Here is a 26,107-nt window from a genome sequence, read left to right on the forward strand (position 1 = left end):
CAGTGTCAACTAGAGGAAGATAGGAACGCCATCATCATTTAGAACCCTGAGAATAAGGCATGAAGCAAAGCGAATAGAATTTTTCCCAAGGAAAGAATAATGTGAAGAAAGTATGTTATGTATTTTGAGTTTTATTACCAGAGTCAGTAGCAAAAAAAAAAAAAAAAAAAAAAAAAAAAAAAAAAAAGGAAAAAAAGCAAAATAAATAGAAATAGAAAAGAAGAAGAAAAAAAAAAGTGTTTGTTTGGTTTAAGTGTTTACCCCTTGGAGTAGTTCTTGAAGATTTGAAGACGTCGAGTTCTCAGGAGTTCTAGTTCATCTTTAGTGTCTATCGACCTCTAGGAAGCATTGTTAGATAGTTGATTAGGTGAGAAGAGTTGGTTAGCTTCCCCATTCCGTATTAGTGGTTGTTTCCTTCCGATGAGATCAGTCGTTCACTAAACTTTTAGTCCATCTTTTTCATGTGTTGAGTTTTTCTTCATATTCATACTAACACATAGAGGGAACCATTCTTGAGTGACTTTAGTTTTTGAGTGTATGACCGTGAGGCAGTAGTCGAGGCGAAATGTATCGAGACGGTAATCGAAGTCTTGTCTTTTCAGAACCGAAATGATACTTATATCGGCTGGTCATGTGCACTTCGAGTCTTGATTACTAGTGAAAAGATTTTTAGTATTTGTATGGTTCGATTGATTTAGATTTCATTTCTATTAACTTTCGAAAATCTACCGGATGAACATTTCTAGTCCACGTCATATTTAGACCCTTTTGCATTTTTGATTTTTGAATTTTGTGGGTAGATTCACTGCAAACCCTCAAGAGACCACACTCGTCCTCTAGGGGTAACTTAGGGGTTTAACGGCTTGTTGCACGTGCTAAGTGCAATCGTGATTCCCTACGAAAGTGGTGAATTAGGTTTAGTTTTATTTTTCTGTTTTGCTCGAGGACTAGCAAAATCTAAGTTTGGGGATGTTTGATGAGACATGAAAATGTCCCATCTGAGTCTCTTAATTTGGACAAGTTAGTCTATCTAGGGCAGTTACTCTCATGAAATTACTCCTTTTTCTACTCAGGTACCTTTTTCAGAGTTATGTGTGCAAAGCGGATAAAAGTCGGAGAAAACGCAGACTAGGGGTATTTTGGTCATTTGCTGATTCTGATTTCATGATCAGTATTAGTGCTCGGATGGAAAGTAGAGTCCAAGACGAACCCGTAGGCGAAAACGGAAGTCAAATCGGAGTTCGGATGAGTAAAATAGAGCGAGTCAAAGTTCGGGTCAAATTCAGTTGACCAAAGGTCAAGAGGGACACGTGGCGCGCATCCAGGAAGTCATCGGAGGGACCAGAGAAGTCGCGGGACACCTTCTGTCACGGTCAGGAGTACATTAAGCTATTATCAAAACACGGGATTATTTAACGGTCCCGATTTAGCCGAGACACGTGGCGACATCCAAGAGCAGGAGCCGTACCATTTTTCGTCCGGCCGCGACGCACTGGATTAGGAGCATATAACCTCCTCAACGGCCGGCGTCTTCTCATCGGGCTTTTCTCTCTCTTTCTAAGAAACCGAGAGAGGGAGAAGGAGATATTCTCGAAAAGAATCAAAACAGGAGAGAGAGAAGGAGTGAAGAAGATAGAAGAGAAATCAAAAACCGAGAGTTGAATCACGGTTGTTAGAGAACAGTCACGGTTTTAGAGAGAGAGAACTGAGAGATTCGATTCAATTCGAATCAAAACAGAAACAAAGGATTTTTCAGTTGGTTTTTCTATAAAAACAGAAGAGTTCGGCTGATTAAGGGCATCTCATCTTTGGGGTCCTCTCGGCTTAGAAAGATCAAGGGGTTTGGAGATAGAACAGTAGAGAGAGAAACGGTTTTATAAGAACAGAACAGAGAAGAGAGCAGTAGAGAGAGAAAGTGATAACCGAGAGTGATCTTTCGTTTTGTTTCTTAACTTTTAATTTTTTTTGCTTTCCTTTTATAATCTCTGTTTTCTTAGTGACAGAGAGAGAGAGATTAAAGAGGAAGAGAGAAAGAACAAGAGAGAGACAGAGAGATATTGTAGAGAGAGAGAGAGACTCGGTTTTAGAAATTTAATTTGATTATTCGATTTTTTCTTTCTTTTTGTTTCCTGTTCAGTGAGAGAGCAAGAAATAACATAGAGAGAGAGATTAGATTAAGAAAAGAAAGAGAAAACAGGAGGTTAGAGAGAGAAAACAGAGTTGAAGAAGAAGAGAAAATAATTTTCTCAGAGAGGAAAATATTTCCGGGAAGACGAGAAAATCGTTTTCCCAGAGGGTGCGTTTGGCAGATTTCCGGGAAAAACAGAAGGAAATCAATTCCTTAAGGGTCTGTTTGGTGGGAAAAGCGCAGAAAAGTAAGTTTCTTTCTTCTTTTTCTTCTATTACTTCAAATATTTATCGTTTCTAGCATGAGTAGCTAAGTCCGTTATATCTAGGGTTTTAGATGAAGTTTAAATAATTATTCTAATGATAAATTTATTACAGTTTTTATTATTTTAACGATAATATCTTCCGGGTTTTTTTAGACCGTTCATGGACTGAAAACCTGAGTTATACAAAGAACTATCGAATTAGACCAAAACTAATTTGTCCTTAGAATTGTTAGGAAAACGGATTCGAAAACCCTAGGTTCCCTTTGTCTGAATATCGAAATATTTATTTATTTATTTATTTTTCTTGAGTTTTATATTTTAATTCTATTTTATCACCATCAAAACCAATTTTAAATCTCAATAGTTTTAAGGTTAGAATTAATTTAACTTAGTCTCTGAGGAACGAACCGGTCTTACCGGAACTATTACTTGACGCCCGTATACTTGCGGGTGGAAACCTATTTAGGTAACTTTTTAGGACCATCATTTAACCTCCTCTGCCTCCTCATATCAACTTTAAACACACAGTAAGAAGAAAATAATAACAACAACAAAATTATGTGATCATTCCATTTCTCTATAAATTAAATCCTAACATATATCTTTGTCCATTCGAACTACTCTCAGTATTATGGTTGTTTATTAGTATCATATGTTGTCCTTTCAGCTTCGAGGGATGGATGACGCCTAGCTGGAGAAGCAGGGCACGTGCTGATCGTCTCTTTCTCTCCCTTCGTTCCTTTTCTAGAGCTAGCTAGATAGAGCTCAGAGATCGTTTCAGCGCGTGCTCTCTTTCTCCAGCTTGGACCCACTCTCTTCTTCAATAAACTCAGTTCGATATCAATAATATATAATATAATGAATAACTAACTATACGCACGCTACAACTTAAGATAGCGCATTGGACCCCATCTCCGACCGAACAAGGGTGACCGTTCTGAAATAATTCAACGGCGGCACAAGTACTTAAGAATATTTGTGTTTCTTTCCTGTTATACTTTCTTCTTCTTGTTTCAGTTTCCAGGCTAAACTAAAAGCCAGCAAATAATTCAAGTTTGAAACAAACACATCAGTTCCAACAAAATCAAATACAGGAGGGAAACCCACTCCTTTACTTATCCCCCTATTTATTGATTGTTACATTCATATCAAATAATAAACACTACAATCATACAATAGAGCCTAGAATTGAACCAATAATTGCGCAGTCACTCACAAACAATAAGACGTTGTCGAATTTCCCCATAACCCGATACCAATTGTCTATTTAATTTCGATCGATAGATGTCCTTCCCTCAGGACGGTTGTCTGGATATGTATAACCTATAATTCACAGATAATAATGCTCTCGCTAATTCTTTTTTTCCTTTTCGTTGTTTTTCTGTATACACTTTCTACGAAAGATTCCAAATTCCTTTAATTGATGGGTGTGCCATTTGCGCTTCGTCTCACTTCCCCTTGCTCCGAAATGATGAGAATGAGAAGAATGACTTGGGAGCTATAAAATTTCAAAAAGTAGAAGAAAGGAAAAAAAAAATCAACTAATACATACTACCAATAAAAGAATATAAAAGAAAAGGTAAATCATCGGCGTTTAATGACAAGCGTCTGACGTATTGAACGTTCTATATCCTAATCCCCACAAATGTGTTATTAAGTTTTGATAGTATAAAAAGCTAGTAGTCTTGCAAACAACAAGAATGGGAGTAGTAAAGGGGAAGCCAAAAAAAAGAGTAGGCAAACCTTTTGAGGATTTCCTCGATGCTTGGTCCTCACTTAGCTTATAGTTTCTTGTAGGCGTGGGGATAGGGCTATGCAAGACTTGTACTGCAAGAATAGGATCGGCATACCCATTATTAAATTGAGAAACTAGATGGACATTAAGCTTTTAATTATTTTAGAGAGAAAAAAACAAAGGAAATGAATCAAAAAATTATTCACAACTCTTAATTATCAAGATGACAGGCAAAAATCGAACGTTATGCTAACAGCTTGGGTGCTCATTGGAGAACCAACACTACCGTCTATCAAGACTCTCTCTCTCGAGCACAAGGAAAATGGTGCTTCACCGATGACATACTGAAGTAGTAAACTGGAGCTTAAGACTTACATTTTAGACTCGCTTGCACTAAAAACCCTTGATGATATTAAGCAACCATGTAGGACTGAAATTTCCAAGCTAAGTACGATAAAGCATCAATACTAAGATTAATGGAAACAGATACCTTGGTCATTGTAAAACATGCCATTGTTGAAGGAATTATAACCATGTGAAAGCACCATTGGTGACTTCTGTACTTCTTCTGATGCACGGTTTCTAGTACCCGTGCTATATTCCTCATGAACTTCGGAAGTTGTTGCAGAGATCCAATCAACCACACTTTCTCCCCCTCGAGTTTTCCTCCCAAACTTTAAAAACCGCTTAAACCCTCTCTTCGCATCTTTGCGGGGCTGATTATGTGAGCCATTAGCTACAAGAATTGGATTTTGCTCATGGCTCAAGTTCCTCATCACCCAAGCTGCGTCAGCCTCCATCGTGGTAAGTGAGTGGGAATTCCTTGATATAGGGCTCGCCATTAACGAGTCAAAAGAGGCATCGACATCTGATGAGAATGTCTGGCGAATATACTGGTCGGATGATTTAGTATTTTCTCCAAGTGAATTTCGCACAGGCTCTACGGTGTCATTAAAAGGGTAAGTCAGAGCCGAAACCTCGTTCCCTATAGATTCACAGTCCACTTCAGAAATTGATCGAAGGGTCTCGCTATTTCCAGACAGACGGTAACCGGATTTTTCTGATTCCTGACTCGGTCTTGATTTTGCATTTCCGGAATCAGCAGGCATGTTTACTGCCTGAATAGCCTCTTCTTCAATCATTGGGTCAAATTTTGCATCTTCATCCATTTTGAAGACGTCTCTTGGATCTTCTAGCATCTGTGGTGATTCATCCATGTCTTCTTCAATTTTCAAGTTCTCAGATGTTGTAAAAGGTTTCAGCTGGGAAATACGAGTTCCAGCTCCAGGTCCAAAGCCAGTACCCTTTCTGAGGAAGGGCTTCGTCTCAACATTCTTGAGCGTTTTGTGGTAGAGTTTGTTCCCTGTTTTCTCTCTAGTGATTCTCGGGGGTGTATAAATAACACCTTGAGAATCGATCTGAGACAAGTCTCTCAATTCACCAGAACTGGCATAGCTATTTCTCAAGGACTGCGAATATTGTGTGTTATCTTCCTTAAGAAGGGATAGCTCTTCACCAAAACTCTTGCTCCGTGAGTAGTTCCTGACTCGTCGGTGGCTTGTCGTCTTACTAATTCCAGATGATGAAACCTTTGTGGTTTCCTTTCTGACGTCTGAAAGGCTAGAAACGGGTCGAGCCAGCAGATTTTCTGGTTGAGCAGTGCGTTTCTTTCCAGAAGCAGAGTTAGACGGCTTGATGGATGATCTTGTAACTGCGGTTGGTGAGTCTTGAGGGATAGAGGAAGATGAGCTTCTATTAGACACAACCTTCTTAGCTCCTCCTTTAAATGTCTCGGAGAAAAATCTACTTTGATCAACCTGAACGTCTACAGAAATTTCATTCTGAAGAGAATCCATTGGCTGCGGCAAAAACAGAAAACCTTGAAAGTGTGAGCTAAATTAAAATATGGGTTGATGACGTTCAAGCTTCTCGTGCTCTAACCTAGAATTATCAATTACAAAATGAAGCAAATCAGGCAATAATGAATGAATATACCTGGTCTATGTCCTCCGTGGGAGTGGAACGGATATTGAAAGATCTAAGCCGTTCAGCAAATCGACGAGCTGAATCTTGCGTGGAAACTGAAAGATTGGTCTCCATTTCTGCTCTACTACGTTCTAGGCTCTCGTGAATGGCCTGCATCTTGGCTTCCTTTTGAGCCCTTTTAGAACTAGATTCTTTCTTCAGCTTGGCGTCCCGTTTCTTCATATAAAGATGGTAAAATTCTCCTTTAGACTCCTCTGTCGACCCCCTGAGATCTTGCTTGATATCCAACTTGAAATTAGTGTCTCCATTATCCGTCACACTGGAAGTATTATTAGTGGAGAAATTTATATCTAATTGAGGTGTAGAAGTTGGAGATAGAGGATTAAGATCAGTTGGTGGCTTGTTGTTTCTCCTTGAAGAGGTTAGTTGATTATCCCCAGAAGCAACCCGGAGTTTGTGTTGTGCGAAAAGCTTCTCTAGTTCATTAGCTTTGGTTTGTAGCTCATCAATGATATTTCCTTTAGAAATGGGCACCTGAATAGTTTGAGCGTTTAGCTCTGAGTTGTTATTCATATCCTGCAAGTTGTGCAATCCCAATGGGGGGGATGAAGGAGGTGGTAATGTTGTTGTTGTTGTCTGGAGAGACATAAGCACCTCTTTGTCAGCCTTGTCAATGTTGACAGGGAAACTCCTCCATGGGGAATTAGAAGAAGCAGAGGAGGAAAGAAGATGAGAATTTGTGTGGGGAGAGGAGGAGGAGGACGAGGGGGATTCATCAATATCATGGTGGTGGTGGTGGTGATCAATATTAGTAGTAGTAGTAGTAGTTCCAATGGCAGCAGCTGCCAACTTCCATGAGAAAGATTTGGAATGAATATCGGCCATAAGTAGATTGAAGGAGGAGGAGGAGGAATGGTGGTGAGGGAATGAATGAGTCAAAGAGGAGTTTCAGAATTCATGTTTAAAATGATTTTCATTGAAAAAGCTATTGATATATAGTCTAAAAATGAGGGGAATCAACAATTAAGCGGAGTAAGCACGCACCACCACCACCATATCCTCTTCCTCCCCTTCCTCCTTGAGGAGGCAGAAGCCTAGTTGTCTGCCCCCACGCCGCCTGAGAAGAAAAAGAAGAAGGGGAGGTGGTGGTAAAGAGATATCTGAAAGAATTGATGATGATGATGATGATGATGATGAGGAGATTGGAATGGTTGATAGATTGGGGATAGAGAGAGAGAGAGAGAGAGAGAGGGGTTTGACAAAGTCCGGGTGATGAGGGAGAGGGTGGAACTGCACGCCTTTCTTCCTCTCCTTATTTTTGGCTGATAGAAGAAGAAGAAGAAGAATATATTTTCAACGGTTCCAATCCCTTTCTCAACTTCTTTCCCCCCAACACGTTCGTCCTCCTCGTCTTCTTCATTTAGAGAAAGAGAGAGAGAGAGAGATTTGAATTTGTGGGTGGTCAATAACATCTTCCACCCACCCCAGATTAATTTACTAGAGAATACAAAAAAAAAATAAACCATCTTCTCTGAATTAAAAGTTGAAAAAAAAACAAAAATGAATTTTTTTACTCCACCAGGTCTGACTGAATATCTCTCTCCATCAAATCACAAACAAAAAAAAAAACATACTCCAGTTTATAAATATCACTACTAGTAGTACAGTGTTGTTATCAAAGTACAATTAACAATTTCAAAAGAAGAAGAAGCTCAATCCTCCTCCATCAAATCTACCTAGCTAGTACAACATTTTATAATCTGGGTAATATTCAACTCCCCAAAGCCATCCATATATAGTATCTTATCTATATATATATATATATATATAGAGAGAGAGAGAGAGAGAGAAACACCACTGAAACTGTTGTTGGGTAATATTGCTGCTGCTGCTGCTGCTGCTGCTGCTATCTCTTCTTCTGGCCTCGGCCAAGCAGCTGGGAGGAGGAGGAGGAGGAGGAGAGTTCCAATTGTATCTTCTTGAAGAAATTCATTCTCTCCACTTGAATTTCCTTCTTCAACTCCATCCTCTCATTCTCCATTTCTACCACTTGTTGCACCTTCCATCTTTCTACCTTCTCATATACTTGCCCCATTTTCAATATTGCTCTTGTCACTTCCATTATTCCTCCTACATTTCCCTTTCCATCATTACTCTCCCCACCACCACGCCTCTTTCTTCTCCTGGTGGCGGTTGTCGTGAAAGTACTAGTACTATTACTCTCCCGTGGTGGTGGTGGTGGAAAGCTATCTTCATCAGTTGAATCATCTGGTTTCCTCTTCTTATTATGCCTCCTCCAAGGATGTTGGTTGTTTTGTTCATGGTGGTGGTCCTCGTGGTAGAATGAGCTTCCAATCGCTACAGGAACCACATTCCTCTGGCCCCCTCCTCCACGGGGCATAGGAACAGCAGCAGGAGCAGATGAGAGATTATTACTCGAATTGGGAGCGATGAGTTGATCAAGACGATTAAAGAAGATCCATTTACTACTATTAGGTGAAGGACCAGAAGAAGAAGAAGAAGAAACCTTGTAGTAGTAGTAGTAGTAGTTTTGAATTTTGGACTTTTCAATTTTGTATTTTTTCTTGAGGGTGTCGATCTTGTTCTTGCACTGAACATCTGTCTTGGGAGATTTGGTGGTGTAGTCTACACGGCTTCTGCTGTTGACGATGTCAGCGACGTCTTTCCAGTGCTTCTGCTTCAGATTCCCTCTGCTTAGCTCCAGATAACGTTCTCCCCATGCGTCGATCAGGATGGAAGTCGCACCTTCACTCCAGCTGCACTCGCCCATACTACCTCCTCCTCCTCCTCCTCTAGGTTGCTGAATTGGAAGGGCTAGGGTTAGGGTTTGTTGTTGTTGTTGTTGATGAGGAGAAGGTATGGATGCTATGGTTACAGGTAAAGAAGAAGAAGAAGACAGGAGGATGGTGGGTGGTAAAGGGGGAGAAAGAGGTTGGTTTACTACGGGAGATGAAGGAGAAGAAGATGGATTTGATTCCATCTCATCTCCTTCGTCATCCATCTCTCCAGAAATTTAAAATTCTAGAGAGAAAATGAAGAAATTCTCTCTCAGTGGATATGAGAAAGAGAGAGAGCGAAATTAGGGCTTGGGAGCAGCAGAGGAATTTCGGGGTTGGGATCAGAATTCAGATCATAGATCCCAATCCCCGACCCGGTGGCACAAAGGAAATTGACTTGACCCTGCCGTTCCTATTAAGGTGCCAGTTTAGCAAATAAAAGAAGGGAAATTGGGTTAATTTCTTAAATGACCCTCTAGTTTATGGCCACATTCCTGTATAGCCCCTCAATTTACTGAAAATGCCTATATAGTCTCTTTTCCATCCACAACCCGATATATTATTGTTAACATTTCTAATCACATTTTTGCCCTTATCTAAACATGAGGGTAGGAGAATTGCTAAGATTTATACGGTCGACCTTACTTTCTTACATAATATCTTTAATAGTACTTGTCAACAAAATTTAGTCTAAACTTCCTACAAAAAAGAATCATTCAATTTTTATAGGTCTCTGGTTGGCACAATGTTTGGAACTGATTTTAAAAATGTTTGAATTGGTTGCACTGCGGAAGTCCCAGTTTCTTGTACTTGTTAAACATTTCACGTGTCAATCTTTAACTCAGACAGACACCACCTTGACACCATACCAATAAAGTAACTTCTACAAAGTTCAAACCCTTTTTGAACTCGAGAGGGGTCTTTTCTTCCTTCCCTGTCACATTGAACCTATACCTCCATTACGAGTCTATATATATAGTTCTACAACATGTAGATGGGGTCCATGTCTTCATCGAATGAACAATGGCATTATGTCTATTTTGGGTAGAAAGACGTCAAAATACAAAAAGTTTGATAGAATGGAGTTCTTTTCTTTTTCAACAATAGAATGGAGTTCTGTTACATGTTTAACACCCAAAAAGAAGAGAAGAAAATCCCTACAAATCTGACACAACAGAAGATACTCAAGAGAGGCGAGCTAACAGCTACATTTGAATGTTAAAACGAAAGATAGGTTGGTTACCTCAGAAGTAACCGAGTCCAGCTCACACTTTTAATTAGCTACAGCTGCATATCTCATTGAGGTCACTTTTGGCTTCTAGTCGCCCTACGAAACATGTCTTTTATATTATGGGAATTCGTCTCCATTTTCATCTTCTTGCCTTGTTTTCCACCGTTCGATGTTTTAAAGCTACTCCCGATCTTTGCCTAAACAGGAGAAACTAACATCGGTACCAAGATAAAGTAAAAAAAAGATTGTAGTAAAAGGAAGTAGTCTCATTATATATAAATTCTATGCACTTATACCTGGTTAGATGGAGTACTTTCTCCTGAATATGGTACAAATTCCTGAGATGGCGCTTGTCTAGTTGCATGTTGAAGATCCAACCTGCAAAAAGTAATATGCCAAAGCAATTTAAAACATCTTCGGAAAGTGTTATTGGTTGTTCCTCTCCACAAGGATACAGATTAAAATTTATAGCATGTCATTCGTTAGATACTCATTGACACGGGTGACTTAAATGATGGTGATCTTACTTAAAGTGACTGCACAAGAGCTTCAACCACGGGTCTTCTTTTAGGTACTCCCCTAATATCGAAACCACCTCAAACACTGAAGCATGAAAGAAAGGAAATAACTGAAGGATATAAATAGCATTAGATAGGAAGGTGGAAAGTAATAATGTCTGAAAGCTTTCTCACAGAAACGTACACAAGTCTTTTTCGCCCTGAGCACCATAGTTTTTGTCAAGAGAGGGTAGAGTTGTTTTTAATTGGTGTACCTTCGAGAAAAAAGGAGTGCATCAGAGGTTTTCCATCGCAATTCAAAAGATGACTTAATTCATGACTTTCATCACATGGCATGAAGATAACAACCTAAAAATGACAACAATATGATATATCATAATGTCCAGTACCGGCCTATATCGGTAAAAAGTCTATTCCGTACCTTATAGCATAGCCACGCTAATACTTTAGAATCATTCAGTCTGAAAAACTTCAACCCTCCGATTTCTGCATACAAGTTCGAGTCAAGATTACCGATAATATCAAAGTAGAATATGTAATGTTTAAGGGTTTCACTCTTTCAACAGCTCCAGCCGCTCATGTTACTTGGAAATGAGAAACTGTCATTAACAATAACAATGATTTTGGTGGCTAGAAAGCTAAACATGCGGGAACGGAGAAGGCTATTCAGTTCGAGTAATAAAGTCAGACTCCCGAACTTTTTAACAAATCAAAGAGACACACATAAACAAAAAGAAGAGAACACAGGTGGTGTGTCACCTTTCATTTCACAAACTATTTGCATACAATCCTCTGCAATAGAGATAAGACGTTGATATCCAGGATAACCGTCAACAGATAGTATCTCATCTAACTGTCTGAACTTCCCCTGGTCACCCTCCTTCTGCATTTGAGATGCAATGTCTATGTGAATATTTCATTTGAAATCAGAAATTTTACCAAGCAAAACATAAGTAAGAACAACGACGAGAGAAGCTATTTATTTCATGTTTTTTTATTTTTAAGTAACCATTTATTTACCGTGTTGTTGCTCATTATGAATAGACAAAACCGCCACAATAAGTATTCTATGGAGGGGAATAAGTCCCTCTCTGTTTTTAACAACAAAAAAGGGAGGAAGGGGAAGAACTAGTGTCTCCAATTAGTAAGAAGAAATGTCAAATAATCATTAGCAACATTTAGAATGTACCTTCATCCGAGCTTGGTCGAAAATGGGGAACAAGAGGAAAACCGGATCGATTGGAGTAGCAATATACAGACCTCCATCTGTTTTGTGAGCAAAATCTTATAAAGACTAACTACAAGGGATATAACATTTAAAAACAAACCAACTAATTGTTGCATCAAGCATGCATTAATCAACTAAAAGTGTTACCTTCACAAACATAGTCCCCTAAGAACCAGGAACCGTATGATTGCTTAAACCAATGAAGCTCTTGAAGAGAACCACTGTCTGTGAGGAGATAACATGTCTGATTTCCTGCCGTTTTAGGGCAAAAAAAAAAAAGAAAAGAAATTCAAATTATCATGTCAGTGAAGTTGAAAATGGAGACAAAAATAACATCACTCTCTAAACCCTAAACCCATAATTGAATAGTAGTACCTGATTTGGGATGACAAAGAGATAACATCACTCCCTTCCCATTTCCAGCGGGAGGAGTAACCGCTGCAGGGTGTTTTGAAGATGAAACAAAATCAATAATCGAGTAGAAAACTTACAACTACAACTACTAGGGTAACATCTTTAGGGTTTATCCAATATTGTTCAGAATATATGGCCCTATGGGTGGGTGGGTGGAGGAAACCCTAATGCGACGATTAGAGAAAGGTGGGTGTGAGAAGGAGGAGGGTTTCACCTGCAGGAGCAATGAGAATACGAGGAGGAGCTTCATCTGTGGTGGTTGTTCCGTTTCCATCCCACCACGCTGCCGCCATTTCCTCTCTCTCTCTCTCTCTCTCTCACTTCTCTATTCACTTCTTTCACTGAAAATGGCGGGAGAAGAGAGAAGTGTGGCCAAAATTCCGGTGGCCAAAATAAATTGCGGGTATGTAGTAAGTAATTTGCGTGTATGTAGTAAGTAATTTGCGTGTATGTAGTAATTATGTGGTGTGTAAATAAGAAACGGGCTGAAGGGCTTATTGGTCAATAAAACCAGTCAGTCCTAGCTAGGGTTTCTCTTCTCTACGCTGTGACTGCCTCAAAAGGTCAGTTGGAATTCGTCTCTCTTCTGATTCTCACTCACATTGTGTGTTTTCTACAGTTTGAACGCTCAATTTCTTCGGCCATAAAGAGAGAAAAAGAGAGAGAGTAAAAGATCATCATCAGATCATCAGATAGGAGGAGACAATGACGACTCCTGCAAATACATTATCTCAGAAAGAGCAAGACATTCAGATGTTGCTCGCCGCCGATGCCCATCTCGGCACCAAAAATTGCAACTTCCAGATGGAGAGATACGTCTTCAAAAGAAGAACAGATGGTATGTGTATCCCTTCCTTCCTTCTTTAATAGTTCCTAACCACATATATGTCATTTTTTTTATTTATTCTTCTTGAATTGAATCCAATCATGGGATGTTTAGGTATCTACATTATCAACCTTGGTAAAACATGGGAAAAGCTTATGATGGCTGCTAGAGTAATTGTTGCTATTGAGAACCCTCAAGACATCATTGTTCAATCTGCTAGACCATATGGTCAGAGAGCTGTTCTCAAGTTTGCTCAGTACATTGGTGCTCAACCACTTGCTGGAAGACATACTCCTGGTACTTTCACTAATCAGCTTCAGACTTCTTTCACCGAGCCTCGTCTTCTCATACTCACTGATCCCAGAACAGATCACCAGGTGATGATGAATCATTTCACTTCTAGATATAAGTAGGGTTACTTTCATTCCTCCCTATTTTTGGTTTTAGCTAGCTAGGTAGGTACCTTTATATTAGGCAGGATATTATTCTGTATCATTGTGTTCAATGTTTTAAAAAAAAACTTTCAAGGTGTACCCCATCGAGCTCATGCATACGTATTTGAATTCGAGACTAAAATGCTTGCATATGAATTCGAGACTAAAATGCTTGCATATGAATTCGAGACTAAAATGCTTGCATATGAATTCAAGACTAAAACGCTTACAAAAATATTACAGTATTATTTTGTTTTTTCAACACTTGGGACTTTATATTGCTATGTTTTACATAATCGATATCATTTTCCTTCAAAAACATAAATACTTTACACCTTTCACGCAACAAGAGGCGTAGGCACCGCCTCACCTTGTGATAGCAAACCGCCTTGAGGCGTAAAAACTTATTTTAAAACATAGAATAGTCTTTTGTGGGGTTAGCCTAGAACCAAGTAAGTAAGAATCCTGGTGTCACTCCACTACTAACCAATTGGTTCATATTATAAGATATACTACTACTTGACTTTTTGTATTGGATTTGTGCAGCCAATTAAGGAAGCTGCTCTTGGTAACATACCAACAATTGCATTTTGTGATACTGACTCACCGATGAGATATGTTGATATTGGTATTCCTGCCAACAACAAGGGAAAACACAGCATTGGTTGTCTTTTCTGGTTATTAGCAAGGATGGTCTTGCAGATGCGTGGCACCATTCTCCCTGGTCACAAATGGGATGTTATGGTAAGAGACTGTTTCTTCATGTGATTGACCTTTTATTCCTCTCGTGTTTATTTGTTATTCACCCCCCCATTTGTATTTGTTTATATACATTATTACATATTTGAATAACTACGTACCAAGATTAGCTCTGTACATTTGGTAATACTCTAAAGTAGAAAGGTATGGCTAGCCGCTAGCTAAAGTCAAAGCCAAGTATCGAGCATAGTCTTTGTCAGTGGCTATACCAATCTGATTGTTATTAGACGGTATTTTTAAGTGGTCTGTGTTTTTCTAATTAAGCTATGTCCAATGGACAGGTCGACTTATTTTTCTATAGGGAACCTGAGGAGGCTAAAGAACAGGAAGATGAGATTGCTGCAGGGCCTGATTTTGGAGTCACTGAATACTCGGCAGCTGCTCTTGGGGGTGATCAATGGTCTAGCCAAATACCCGATGCCCAGTGGACGACTGAAGTAGCTGCTGCTCCAGCTTCTGCTGAGTGGACTGCAGCTGCAGGTAAAAAGTTATACAGTTATATTATAAGAAAGAAATTCAGTACTGTCATACTCAATTCTTGTCATTGTGATTTGCAGTTCCGACTGGAGATGGTTGGGATGTGGCACCAACTCCACCACCAGCAGTGGGTGATATTCCAGCGCCTCCCTCAGGTTGGGAATGATGGATTATCGGGATTTTCTTCGTGTATGCCTCTATTCTAGATGAACTTCTGTTCTGGTAGTTTTACTTGGACATGGTAGCATTAAAATGGAACTGTTTGTTTCCTTATCTGAAATTTTGGGTATTATGTAGGAACTGTTTGTTTCTTTTCTGATGGATAATTGTAGTTGATGAATGGTTCTGTTTTCCTTGACGAAGTAATAGCTTTTAATAAAAAGTTTGTATCTTATTACCCCAAGATTGTTACAAGTAAGAATTTGTCGAGGGTGTGTTCATTTTTTTTTTAAATTCAAACTTTCTAAAAAAACAATTATACACTCTTGTGATCCACCCATAGTTTCTTTTGTGAAGCAGTTGAAATGGATGGCCTCTGAATTTGATGTGGTTGGTTGTTTGGACGACGGAATCAAGAATCCGCGAATTCATGAGTCGAAGTAATTTTTTTAGTTTGGTTGGCAACTACTAAGAATCTTAGGAATTATTATTATTTGAGTATTTTTAAACACCTCTTAGAAAAATATTGAAGAAATTCTGTTCTCGAAACTTGTTTTCTCAAAATTGTTTTTTTTTTTTCGAACATCGTTATATTTGTGAACCATATGTTTTCTTCATAATTTTTTTTAATTAATTTTACGAGCTTAGTGATTAGTACGGAATGCTAACATTTGAATACTTCAAGTAAGGACAAAATAGATAATTATTCATTTTCACACCACTAAAAAAAATGATGAAAAACAACTTACAAACTTTATAAAACTTAGTAAGTGCTTATCCAATAGTAAACGGTAACTCATCTAATTTCTAAAAGATCACTACCTTTTTATCATTTTTAAAATTGAGTGTTGGATATTGGAGATGCTCTTATCTTCAAAAAATCGCCGAAAGTGGAGATTTATTCCGTTAAGAGAAAGGCAGAACCCGCCCACCGGTACTTGTAGCCCGCCATGCTTGACGGGGGCCGTTGCTCTATAACGGGCATTACCGGTATGTACCGATTCGTCGGGTGTGAACCTTCCGCTGGTTATCTGCCCTAGTCCAGACCCATTATGAACCCGATTTTTGCCGCGTCGGGTGTGAACCTTCCGCTGGTTATCCGCCCTAGTCCAAACCCATTATGAACTCTTCCGCGACCGGCTGACGCTCCACACAACAGACCACCTACCTATATAACCCTAAAAATCATCATCGTCGTCCCCAACTCCTCGAGCTCTCTGATTCTCAGTCAAGATGTCGACGTCCAAGAAGAACCACAAAGAGAAAATGATTCGTCGCAAGTAACTATCTCTCTCTCTCTCCATTTTTCTCTTCTTTCTTGTTCTTCATACTTTAGGACAATTTGATTTCTTGGTCACCGTGAATGATGATGATGATGTATTCTTGTTAATTTCTCATTCGTAGCTCAATTTGGGTACACGATTGTTATTAGGTTTTACATTATGATGGATTGAGTTTCCTTTTCTCAGCTTATTTTACTCTCTTATCTATTCAAAAAATAATACTCTTTAAATCCCCTTTTCGAATTAGGGTTTGTTTAAACCCCTATAATATTATGTTTTCTATTGATAGGGAAGAGAAGCAAGAAGAAGTTGAATTGCCCAAATACCGTGATCGTGCCAAGGAACGTAGAGAAGACCAAAATCCAGACTATGAACCCACCGAATTGGGTTCATTTCATGCCGTAGCTCCCCCTGGAGCTGTCGACCTTCGGTAAGTTTGAGTACTACCCTTTATTGTTGTATTGTTTGTTTACTTACTCAGTCGTCAACTTATTTAATCATGCTTGAGTTCGTAGGGCAGCAGATGCACACAAGATATCCATCGAGAACAGCAAGTATCTTGGAGGTCAGTTATTATCTCCTAATATCGCATCTTGTATTCGTTCATGGAAAATGATCAGATTATTATTGTTTGTATACAACAAATTCTCAGTACTTGTGTTGAGATGTGTGCTTCTGTTTGTATTAGAAAAGGGTCTCATTCTTAGGTTTCTTAAGAGTCAAAATCATTTTATTGAGTTTCAACTTCGCTTACCTGTTCTGATTAGGTACAATGTGTTTTTATTTTTAAAGGTGATGTGGAACACACTCATTTGGTCAAAGGTTTGGATTACGCTTTACTCAACAAAGTGAGGAGTGAGATTGACAAGAAGCCAGATGGTGAAGGCGAGACTGATGGAAAGTCTAGGTAAACTGAGGTCATTTTTACAATAAAATATCAACATTTCTCATCCGTGTTGTGTTTCGCCAGTTTAGGTATGTTAACGGTGGTCGTTCTTACTAAGCAAGTTTGTCATTCATCAGCAGAGTTCAGAAGGAGGAACAGGCAGTTTCTTTTCGTACTGCAACTGCAAAGGTGGTGGTCGTTAAGACTAAACAATATTGATTTGATTTATTTACTTTTTATATAGGGAAAGCAGTTGTTCCATTCCTATAGATTGTTCTATAAAATCGTTTTTTTCCTCGATTCTTGTGTTTATTTCTTTTCTATTGTTTTTTGTTGCAGTCAGTTTACCAATGGATTGTCAAGCCTCAGACTGCTATCAAGTCGAATGAGATGTTCCTTCCTGGTCGAATGGCCTTCATCTTTAACATGGTAAACTGTTATTCTGTTTCTCTCTTTCTTACTCTTACTTATAAGCTAAACGAGTTGATGTACATTTCCTTAACTGATGCTTCTTATTGATCTCATATTCTCATCAAGATCATGAAAAGAGGCGTAGGGGTGTTATTTGACGTTGCGCTTTTGGTGCTCATTATACACTGTAATTTTCATATGCAAGAGTTGCTAATTTGGGTTGTTTCTGCTACATTATAGAATAAAACATCTAAACCCATTCTATTTGATGCGTCCTAGGAGGAGGGCTTCTCTCACGATATCCCGACGACACTGCATCGAAGTAAAGCTGACTGCCCTATACCAGAGGTCTAAATCTTTCTATTTTCCCCTCCCCTTCTTTGACTTGGTAGAGTCATGGCTTATGATCTCATAATGTTTCCAGGAAATGGTAACTGTTAGCGTTGATGGTTCCGTGCTAGAAAGGATTGCTAAAATCATGTCATATCTGCGTCTTGGATCATCAGGAAAGGTTTTAAAGAAAAAGAAAAAAGAAAAAGACGTCAGAGGTAATTTTCTTTGTATTCAGAGGGATGTGTAGCCTTCTCTCATCATCCTTGGTATCACTTATTTTTGTTTATTGCAATTGAATGCATAATTAGCCTAACACCCCTCGATAATACCGAATACCCTCTACCTTTTGTAATGAAATTTGAGATCTCTACTTCATGCCTCCAAACCTCATTTTTTAAAATTTGACAAGATCTGATACCGAGGAGGTTAGTAAATGCACCAGAGGCTGAGCGATGTGTCACTGGTAATTGGCAGATCATGTATGACTTTACTTGCACCAAAAAAATAAATGAAACCTCGCGCCACCCAGGCCCTTCACTTATTTTGGAAGAAAAATTTAATGACCAGTAGAGTGTCTGGTTTATACGTATTTTTACTGTTTGGGCGACTAATTGAAATTTTTTTGTCATTAAATTTCTTATGTTTAGGGAAATTTTCTGCTGTAGCCAATGAACACGATCAAGATAAGAAACCATCACCGCCTGAACGTGGAACCTTTAAGCATCGTCATGAAAGTGAAATCTTGCCGCCGCCACCACCACTTCCGAGAAATAATGTCACTGATACTAGAGATAAAGAGCCCCCGGTTGTTGCTAGACCCACTGAAGATGACATATTTGTAGGTGATGGTGTTGACTATGTTGTTCCCGGCAAAGACATGAGCCAAAGCCCATTTTCAGAGGACATGGAAGAGTCTCCGCGGAATAGGGAAAAGCTATCTTATTTTAGTGAACCTGTTTATGGTCCTGTTCCACCCCCTGAGCCGCCTCAGGATTGGCAACAAACGGTATGATAATTGCGCAGTTGATTTAATAGTATCAGTTGTTATTTGACTTCTGAGCAAAAATTGAAGGAGTTAAACTTAGGAATAAGGCCAAAGTTTGGACTCCCTCCATTTATGAAAACTTAATCCTCATTGTGAATTGCAATTTTATGACCTGACCCTCACAGTTAATTATCAATAATCATATTATTTTCTTATCATGCAGAATGGATACGATACTATGCAAGCCCAAATGGTGGGTGGTAGCTACCCAGCAGAGTGGCAGGAGTATCAGTATGCAGAACAATTGGCTTATCCAGATCAGTACCTCCAGCAAAATTATGATGGTCAGGGGGAGGTAGACGGTCTTCAGGACCCACACTTTATGACCCAAGAAGAGAAAGATAGGGGCCTAGGGTCAGTTTTCAAACGTGATGACCAGAGGCTTCAACAGCTGAGGGAAAAGGATGCTCGGGAGAAGGATCCCAATTTTATATCGGAGAGTTACTCAGAATGCTATCCTGGTTATCAAGAGTATAATCGTGAGGTTGTCGACAGCGACGATGAAGATGATTTATCGAAAATGGATATGGGTGGCAGGGTGAGAATTTCTCATCATACTGCATTATTAACTTTAGGGCTGGTGGTTTTATTGAGTGATACTTTTTGTTCAATAAGATTTACAAACTGTTATTGATATTTGATGATAATGTGTTTTTATTTGTGGGGTGGGGTTTATTAGGCGAAGGGACGGCTTCACCGGTGGGACTTTGAGACAGAGGAGGAATGGGCAAAGTACAATGAGCAGAAGGAAGCAATGCCAAAGGCAGCATTCCAGTTTGGGGTGAAGATGCAAGATGGCAGGAAAACGAGGAAGCAAAACAAGGACCAGAAGCTGACGAACGAGTTGCACAAGATTAACAAGATCTTAGCTAGGAAGAAGTCGGAGAATGACGAGGGTGGTGGTGGTGGGGATGACTACGAGGATGACGAGCAGCCTGGGAAAAAGCTCCGGGTGTAGAGAATATGTTTGTCACTTGTGTCTGTAACCTATTATTGTTATTATTATTTGAGTTTGTAGTAGGGATTAGTATTGTCTTGAGTTGACGATTTTGTTTCTACTTATGAATTGGGTTGGGGAATGGATTAGTGTTTCATCAAATATGTAATAGTAGGACGAGATGCAAGTATGTAGAACAACACATTTTTGCCATACAATAGTAGTTCATCTCTTTCTGTCTGTCCCTCTCCTCTCTTTGAGTAAAATTGGAAGTTGGCTTTCTTTCATCTAATTTATTTGACAAGCTTTATAGGCGCAAGTGTTAAAAGGCCTCACAAACTTCCTCTCAAATTTATTCGCCTTTGAGAGAGGCGCCTTTAGTACTCAACTCAACATCACATTAGAAATCACCAGGGGTCGGTGCCCCCACTCGTGTCAAATAGTAACGAGTCAATAATTACCTTCTTCTTTCCCTTCTTCATGCTTTTTATTATTGCTCCAGAGCCTAGCCTCCGTTCTCAACGATCATCTATCTTCTGTAAGTAAGGTAAGCAAGCCCTCTTTACTCACTCATTCACGATTTAGGGTTTTGATTTCTAATTTCGATTCCTTAAGTATCTGTTGACATGCTTTTTGTCAATTAAATTGATTTTACTTGATGGTCTGCTACTCCCTGTCTCTCTCTCTGTGTCTCTTTTCTTTCGTGGTTTATGAAATTTTACACCTTCGCATGTCATCACATCTCTCTCTCTCTCTCTCTCTCTCTCTCTCTCTCTCTCTTGTTTTATGAAATTTTATTAACAACTGTAGTTTTCCCCTATTATTGATTATGGATTTGGATTTGGATGTTGCAACAGTCTGTAGGTCAGCATTAGTGTTAATAATGATGGAGAATAATAATAATAATAATGATTCAGCATCCCCCCCTAATCCTAATCCTAATCCTAATCCTAACCCTAACCCTAATAATGGAGGAGACGAGGAGTTGCCTCCTCCTCCTCCTCTTCTTATGTCCTCCTCCTTCTCCTCCAATGCTGCTGCACCACTCAGTCTCCCAACACGCTCGACCTGGCTTGCTGCACAGGATCTTCTTGACACTCTTTCTAATAATGCAAACACAACCACCACCACCCAGTCCCAGTCTTCTACTACTACTAGTAGTACCGAAACTGATAACAACAACGTTACAGAAAGAGCTTCGTCCTTGATGAACGCATTAGTTACTAGTCTCGAACAGATCAACGCTCTACAGGCACTCACTCACAACATCCAAGCTGCTACCCAGGTACCATATACTCAATGCCCCCATTTGCAAATTGCAATGCTGCTGCTGTTGCTATTCCATAATTGACAAGGTGATATGTATATTGTTGTTTTCCGTGCATGCAGAGACGACCTCTTAGACCACCTCCTGCCAGTAAACAAGTCGTCGCAAATCTTCCTGTTATCACCGCCACTGATGAAATCCTATCGAAATTGGCCATTAATGACACTAATTGTGCTGTATGCCAGTATCTCTTCCTCATAAATGACTACATGCACCAGTTGCCTTGCAATCACTTGTTTCACACTCTCTGCTTGAAGCCATGGCTGGTAGGTGCCCTTCTTATCCATCCCCCCCTCCCCACTTCTATTTCTTACAAATAATAACCCAACCAGTAAACCTCTATGCTTGTCTTCATAGGTCCGATACTCCTAGTAGCCTAATATATTGTACACAAAGAAAAACACAACTTGAGTGGATCTTTGACTCGCACATTTCTTATATTTTTATTAGCTTATGTTAAACTCCAAATGATGTGTGTTGGCAGGAAAAACACAACTCATGTCCAGTGTGCAGATACGAGCTTCCAACAGATAATGAAGCATACGAGAGCTGGAAACTGCGTGAGAAGGACCGTTAAAGAACATACCCCCATATGCAAATGCCGAATCATGTAAAAACTAGCTTTATTATCTCTTTGTATAGCATTTCATTATAAGTTAAACCAATGACCTAAACAACTCATGCTTAAGTAAACTGGAATGTTTAACCAAACCAAGGTTCTGTGGTGGAATTCTATTTCCCCCCTATCCTTTTTCCTTATTATTTTAATATCGTTCTGTTTCGTCTTCAAAATAAACGTACTAAGATTGTCTTCATATGATTACTATCTGTCAAAATAAACCTGTAAAATGTGAAACCCCAAAGATGAAGACAGTTCTTAGTTACTAGGATTGATCTAATATTGTGTTGACTTGTAGTTTGATGATGAGAATGAGGGTTAGGAATTGAATAGAAGACATTATAGCCTCTTGAAAGGAAAGCTTTTGAGCACATTTCTCATCGGAAACTTGGATTAGTAGACTGTTAGTAAAATTTTCAGCCATAATCTTTCTCTTCTTGGATTAGTAGACAGTAAAATTTTCAGCCATAATCTTTCTCTTCTATTGGAAATGCCTTGCATTCTCTTCCTTACAGTGAGAAGATCTAATTGTTGGTTGGGAATTGGAGCGGAGACTATTCTCCTTAGAACATTTACAGTTGAAAGTCTCGATATCGCCTTTTTCTGCAAAAGCGGATGGATTTTGTGAACAAAATGGGACAAGTTACCACCACTTTGAACTGAGAAACTACCAATAAAACAAGGGTTAATAGCGAGCTGAAGTATGTCTTGGTCTATCTACTTAAAATCACACATATTTACTTGCATACATGAAAATCACCTCAATGTCCATGGAGTTGTTGCCACTTTCTTCTTAATTGGTGAATTGTTACGACAAATAGTACTAACAAATCCTCAACTCCAAAAAAAAAAAGGAAAAAGAAAAAATCAATCCACATCCAGTACCTGTCCTCTCTCTCTCTCTCTCTCTCTCTCTCTCTCTGTTTCTAAATCTCACACCATGTCACACAGAAGCTTCTATCCTGGGCTCGAATGAGAAGGCAGACATGAACTCCTTGGGTTTTCCATCCACAACGCACTTGGGCAATTCAGTCCACTGGTTCGCTTCCAAATCACACATCCAGTACCTACTGGACTCCCCTGAGTTCACACAAACCATCAGCTTTTCATATCCACAACTAACACAGTTAATATCAGCTTTCTTCCCATACAACTCGTGAGACATTGATGGAGGCATTGCTGCAATCTGTCTCCACGATCGATCCTTCTGTTCCTCTGAGAATCTCCACACCCTAAGACTTGCGCTTTCCAGAAAGTCTGATAAGACCACTACTGACATCTCTCCTCTACACTCAACAACATCGATCGAGTACTCAAAACAGACAGGCAAAAGCCTTGGGTACTCGAAGAAGCTCTTCTTGACAAGATTGCATGCCAATACAGTTCCAGACGAGCTCAGGAAATAAATAATCTCTTCCCCGTCTTTCACAGCTATAACGGAAGAATATTGTTTTGAAGGGCTCCTCTGCATATTAGTTGCTACCACATCTCCTGCCTTGCTCAGGAAATACAGTACTTCATCCCCACCACCCACGCCCGAGTCATGTGATCCGTCTTCCATCTGAAGACTCAGCTTGCTCTCTTCCTCCCAGCAATTTCTTCCAGATTCATACACCGTCACGAAGAGGTTTGGGAGATCACCGGAGACTAACACTAGTCTGTAGGAGGAGGAGGAGGTGTTTTTAGGTGATGAATTTAAAGAGACTGCATGGATGGTTTGATTTTGAGATGTTGGAGGCAGTGGAGGAAGTTCACGGCACGCACCCGTTAATGGGTTGGAGACAAAAAAGGCACCAGAACGCTTAGTAGAGCGGAAGCAGATCACGCCACCGGAAGCTGCAACAGGGATTAAATTATTGGTGTGGTGGTTATGTTGGAGGAGGAGGAGGAGAGGTGGGTGTTTCCAATTTGTTTCACAAGTATCAAAGACAACAGATTGGTCGAGATTGGAATCGACCATGAACAACCAGGGATCTCGTGAGGGGATCTGAGAGCAGGCAAGTTTGAAAGATTCAGAAGCTGCAATTGAACTCCATCTTTTGCAGACTGAACGGAAGCGAAAGAAGATCGAAGTGGGTAGTCGTGAAAGTACCCTCTCCAGCAGGTCTTGGTTCAGAATGTCATCTAAGGACAAGTGCTCATCTTCTTGTTGAAGGAGTTTTCTCTTCTTGTTGGTCCGTCTTGAGACCAAACTCTGATCCATGAAAATGTTTTGAAAAACTGCAAAAAAAAAAAAAAAAGAGTTAGCAAAGAGTAGTGATGGGTGTCTTCAATGCAATCATCGAAAAGAGTGGTGAATTCATACCTGTTTGTTTAATTGTTAGAGTGAATTAGAGAGGGAAGAAGAAGAAGGGGATTTGATGAAAAGAGTGAGAATGTTTTGGTTGCTGCTGCTCAACTTCCCACCTTGTGAACCACCCACCCATCCACAAATATATATATATATATATATATATATGAAAAGACTAAAGAGGGAGGAGGAGAGTTGTAGAGAGAGATAGAGAGAGAAAAAGGAATGTGGATGGAGGGACGAAACTTCCTCCCAAGCTCTTTTTGTTTGCGTTGACACACATAGAGAGAGAGAGAAGAGAAGAGAGGAAAGGAAAAGAAAAAGGTAGTAGTAGTACTACTGTAGTAGTAGTATATTACTTTTCTTTTATAATTTCTAGTAGTTGTACAACACTGGTGTCAAACGGGCTGGGCTGGGTTGGGCAGTGCCGGCCCGTGGAAAAAATGCAGACTTTCTAGCAACAATCATAACAACAATAAGTTCAACTTGAGATTTATTACTCGTTTGGAATTGGAAATGCTCTTCTTGGGTCCCGGATTCAAGAGACATATAAACTATCCTCATCTTTCCAAGAAAAGAAAAAGTCAAAAACCCTAACAAGCACGAATTACCAAACTGTAGACGTGGAAAGAAAAGAAAAAGAAAAGAAAAGAGAAGGTATCTCTATGACTATCTCTATCTACTTAACAACATGTCAAAGGGTCTGTCTCTGTAAGAGAGAGAAAAAAAGATAGGGTATACTAGTAGCTGACCTTTGTAAAGCAAAACCTAAACAACTATACCTCGTTGAGGAATCTTATCTCTCTCTCTCTCTCTTTCTTTGGTTACTTGCTTTGTTTCTCTCTCTAGAGTCTATAATACTACTCTATACCAAAGGCCAAGCATCAGCATGCTCCACTTTTTATTGGGTATAAGTCAATGCCCCCCATCTATCTATCTATCTCTTTCTTTCTCTCCTAAAATATAAGGGTACGTACCTCTACAGGCGCCCCACTATTTTGGTATAGGTCCCGTGTTCTTAGTTAGAATGATTCCTACTTCTTTAGCCATTTGGTTTGTATTCTTTGACTTCTTCTTCCTTTACCTCTTCATCAATTGTCATTTCGTTTTTTTCTTCTAAATCTTTACCTCTTCATCTGTAGTTCGTTTATTGATGAGAGATACTAAAGAAAGACTTTAAAGATATCTCAACTTCTTATTAAAAACCGATTAGAAAAACAAAGACCATTTGGATTGGATAGTCAGATAGTACGTTTGTTTTGTCTGACTGGACAATCTAAGGGAAGTATACCTACTAGTGGTGTCTAATGGACCGTGTCGACCCAAAAAATAGACGGTTTAGGAGGCGGGTCAACACTGCAAAGCGTGAATCGTGTCGTGCTCTATTGATTTGTCACGGGGTTGGTTGTGCGTGGTGGGCTTGGGTATTTGGGTTTCTAGACCTGTTAACCCCAACTTGTTACAAAACGACCACCACGACACACATTCCTAACCCAGACATATTAAATAAAGATTAATTAGTAACACTTAAGAGTTCCAAAGATCTCATTTTTTATTAGACATCAGTTATAGAAATCTTAAATTTCTTTTATGCTTTTATCACAGTGTTTGAAAAGTTTTTGAAGTGGTTAAATCCATGAGAAGTGTTTTATCATCGATTTTAGATTGATTTGTAAGTAATTATCGTTTATCTCAAATCTGAAAAAATTCGAGATTTTTCGGACTCGATCTAGTTCAGGAGGTTTCAGATGCAATCCGAAACCAGATACGAAGTATTGGACATGACAGTTCGAGACCCTAATCGTTCCCGCTGACTCGAACCAACACGAGACCATTCAGACGGGACAGTTCAAGAATTTGTCTACTCTCTCAGACTGTCGATTTCGAGAGATGTGCGCTTATAGAGTTTTTCACTGGTTTGATCGGTGTAAGTGCCTCTAGCAGAGCGCCTATAGAGAAAAAGTGAGTGCTTAAAAAGGGCGGGACCCCCCTTAAAATATGATAAAGCTGTGAACAAA

At 39.4% G+C, this 26,107-nt stretch overlaps 7 protein-coding genes across 9 annotated transcripts; 3 read left to right on the forward strand and 4 right to left on the reverse strand.

Moving 5' to 3' along the window:
* Positions 1-3,424: 3,424 nt before the first annotated feature.
* LOC147540751 (uncharacterized) lies at positions 3,425-7,636 on the reverse strand. The gene is made up of 4 exons (XM_086640465.1): positions 6,124-7,636; positions 4,619-5,987; positions 4,137-4,220; positions 3,425-3,891 (listed from the first exon to the last, which is right to left on the reverse strand). The coding sequence occupies exons 1-4, from the start codon at positions 6,997-6,999 to the stop codon at positions 3,842-3,844; spliced, it is 2,379 nt and encodes a 792-aa protein (XP_086496591.1). The 5' UTR covers positions 7,000-7,636; the 3' UTR covers positions 3,425-3,841.
* A 97-nt stretch (positions 7,637-7,733) lies between these two features.
* LOC147540752 (uncharacterized) lies at positions 7,734-9,320 on the reverse strand. The gene has a single exon (XM_086640466.1). The coding sequence runs from the start codon at positions 9,134-9,136 to the stop codon at positions 8,021-8,023; it is 1,116 nt and encodes a 371-aa protein (XP_086496592.1). The 5' UTR covers positions 9,137-9,320; the 3' UTR covers positions 7,734-8,020.
* Positions 9,321-9,982: 662 nt separating this feature from the next.
* Positions 9,983-12,825, reverse strand: LOC147540753 (ribonuclease H2 subunit B). 2 transcript variants are annotated; one of them, XM_086640469.1, is made up of 10 exons: positions 12,518-12,825; positions 12,265-12,327; positions 12,037-12,141; positions 11,851-11,927; positions 11,421-11,544; positions 11,083-11,147; positions 10,846-10,915; positions 10,671-10,746; positions 10,440-10,521; positions 9,983-10,340 (listed from the first exon to the last, which is right to left on the reverse strand). In XM_086640469.1, exons 1-10 carry the CDS (start codon positions 12,594-12,596, stop codon positions 10,218-10,220), a joined length of 864 nt encoding a protein of 287 aa, XP_086496595.1. In that variant the 5' UTR covers positions 12,597-12,825; the 3' UTR covers positions 9,983-10,217. The 2 variants fall into 2 exon arrangements, with proteins under 2 accessions (XP_086496595.1, XP_086496593.1); XM_086640467.1 differs by lacking the exon at positions 10,846-10,915 and adding an exon at positions 10,916-11,009.
* An 85-nt stretch (positions 12,826-12,910) lies between these two features.
* LOC147540754 (small ribosomal subunit protein uS2-like) lies at positions 12,911-15,202 on the forward strand. The gene is made up of 5 exons (XM_086640470.1): positions 12,911-13,141; positions 13,244-13,506; positions 14,110-14,307; positions 14,604-14,802; positions 14,880-15,202. The coding sequence occupies exons 1-5, from the start codon at positions 13,009-13,011 to the stop codon at positions 14,963-14,965; spliced, it is 879 nt and encodes a 292-aa protein (XP_086496596.1). The 5' UTR covers positions 12,911-13,008; the 3' UTR covers positions 14,966-15,202.
* A 587-nt stretch (positions 15,203-15,789) lies between these two features.
* SMU2 (RED family protein) lies at positions 15,790-20,093 on the forward strand. Of its 2 annotated transcripts, none has more exons than XM_086640472.1 (11): positions 15,790-16,238; positions 16,531-16,671; positions 16,757-16,806; positions 17,034-17,148; positions 17,268-17,316; positions 17,467-17,556; positions 17,818-17,886; positions 17,963-18,086; positions 18,519-18,877; positions 19,080-19,454; positions 19,596-20,093. In XM_086640472.1, exons 1-11 carry the CDS (start codon positions 16,192-16,194, stop codon positions 19,872-19,874), a joined length of 1,698 nt encoding a protein of 565 aa, XP_086496598.1. In that variant the 5' UTR covers positions 15,790-16,191; the 3' UTR covers positions 19,875-20,093. The 2 variants fall into 2 exon arrangements, with proteins under 2 accessions (XP_086496598.1, XP_086496597.1); XM_086640471.1 differs by having other exon boundaries at positions 15,806-16,238; positions 17,265-17,316.
* Positions 20,094-20,285: 192 nt separating this feature from the next.
* On the forward strand, positions 20,286-21,500 carry LOC147540756 (uncharacterized). Its single transcript, XM_086643240.1, has 3 exons — positions 20,286-20,400; positions 20,711-21,138; positions 21,243-21,500. The coding sequence occupies exons 2-3, from the start codon at positions 20,737-20,739 to the stop codon at positions 21,498-21,500; spliced, it is 660 nt and encodes a 219-aa protein (XP_086499366.1). The 5' UTR covers positions 20,286-20,400; positions 20,711-20,736.
* A 990-nt stretch (positions 21,501-22,490) lies between these two features.
* On the reverse strand, positions 22,491-25,006 carry LOC147540757 (F-box family protein). The gene is made up of 2 exons (XM_086640473.1): positions 24,105-25,006; positions 22,491-24,019 (listed from the first exon to the last, which is right to left on the reverse strand). The coding sequence occupies exon 2, from the start codon at positions 24,000-24,002 to the stop codon at positions 22,743-22,745; it is 1,260 nt and encodes a 419-aa protein (XP_086496599.1). The 5' UTR covers positions 24,003-24,019; positions 24,105-25,006; the 3' UTR covers positions 22,491-22,742.
* Between the last annotated feature and the right edge of the window lie 1,101 nt (positions 25,007-26,107).

Source organism: Eschscholzia californica, unplaced genomic scaffold (genome assembly GCF_041429995.1).
Source record: "Eschscholzia californica isolate CP2 unplaced genomic scaffold, dmEscCali1.0.p SCAF_5, whole genome shotgun sequence".
NCBI classification, from domain to species: domain Eukaryota; kingdom Viridiplantae; phylum Streptophyta; class Magnoliopsida; order Ranunculales; family Papaveraceae; genus Eschscholzia; species Eschscholzia californica.

Excerpts from the sequence above, each read along its gene's own strand:
- LOC147540754 (XM_086640470.1), top strand. The coding sequence starts at position 13,009 with ATGACGACTCCTGCAAATACATTATCTCAGAAAGAGCAAGACATTCAG. Across the intron at positions 13,142-13,243 it reads CTTCAAAAGAAGAACAGATG|GTATCTACATTATCAACCTT; the intron begins GTATGTGTATCC and ends TGGGATGTTTAG. Across the intron at positions 14,803-14,879 it reads TGAGTGGACTGCAGCTGCAG|TTCCGACTGGAGATGGTTGG; the intron begins GTAAAAAGTTAT and ends TGTGATTTGCAG.
- LOC147540753 (XM_086640467.1), bottom strand. The coding sequence starts at position 12,596 with ATGGCGGCAGCGTGGTGGGATGGAAACGGAACAACCACCACAGATGAA. Across the intron at positions 11,148-11,420 it reads AATAGTTTGTGAAATGAAAG|AAATCGGAGGGTTGAAGTTT; the intron begins GTGACACACCAC and ends ACTTGTATGCAG. Across the intron at positions 10,341-10,439 it reads AAAGTACTCCATCTAACCAG|GCAAAGATCGGGAGTAGCTT; the intron begins GTATAAGTGCAT and ends TCTCCTGTTTAG.
- LOC147540751 (XM_086640465.1), bottom strand. The coding sequence starts at position 6,999 with ATGGCCGATATTCATTCCAAATCTTTCTCATGGAAGTTGGCAGCTGCT. Across the intron at positions 5,988-6,123 it reads CCACGGAGGACATAGACCAG|CCAATGGATTCTCTTCAGAA; the intron begins GTATATTCATTC and ends TTTTTGCCGCAG. Across the intron at positions 4,221-4,618 it reads CATGTTTTACAATGACCAAG|TACAAGTCTTGCATAGCCCT; the intron begins GTATCTGTTTCC and ends CTATTCTTGCAG.
- SMU2 (XM_086640471.1), top strand. The coding sequence starts at position 16,192 with ATGTCGACGTCCAAGAAGAACCACAAAGAGAAAATGATTCGTCGCAA. Across the intron at positions 16,672-16,756 it reads CCTGGAGCTGTCGACCTTCG|GGCAGCAGATGCACACAAGA; the intron begins GTAAGTTTGAGT and ends TTGAGTTCGTAG. Across the intron at positions 17,557-17,817 it reads TGGCCTTCATCTTTAACATG|GAGGAGGGCTTCTCTCACGA; the intron begins GTAAACTGTTAT and ends GATGCGTCCTAG.
- LOC147540752 (XM_086640466.1), bottom strand. The coding sequence starts at position 9,136 with ATGGATGACGAAGGAGATGAGATGGAATCAAATCCATCTTCTTCTCCT.
- LOC147540757 (XM_086640473.1), bottom strand. The coding sequence starts at position 24,002 with ATGGATCAGAGTTTGGTCTCAAGACGGACCAACAAGAAGAGAAAACTC.
- LOC147540756 (XM_086643240.1), top strand. The coding sequence starts at position 20,737 with ATGATGGAGAATAATAATAATAATAATGATTCAGCATCCCCCCCTAAT. Across the intron at positions 21,139-21,242 it reads ACATCCAAGCTGCTACCCAG|AGACGACCTCTTAGACCACC; the intron begins GTACCATATACT and ends CCGTGCATGCAG.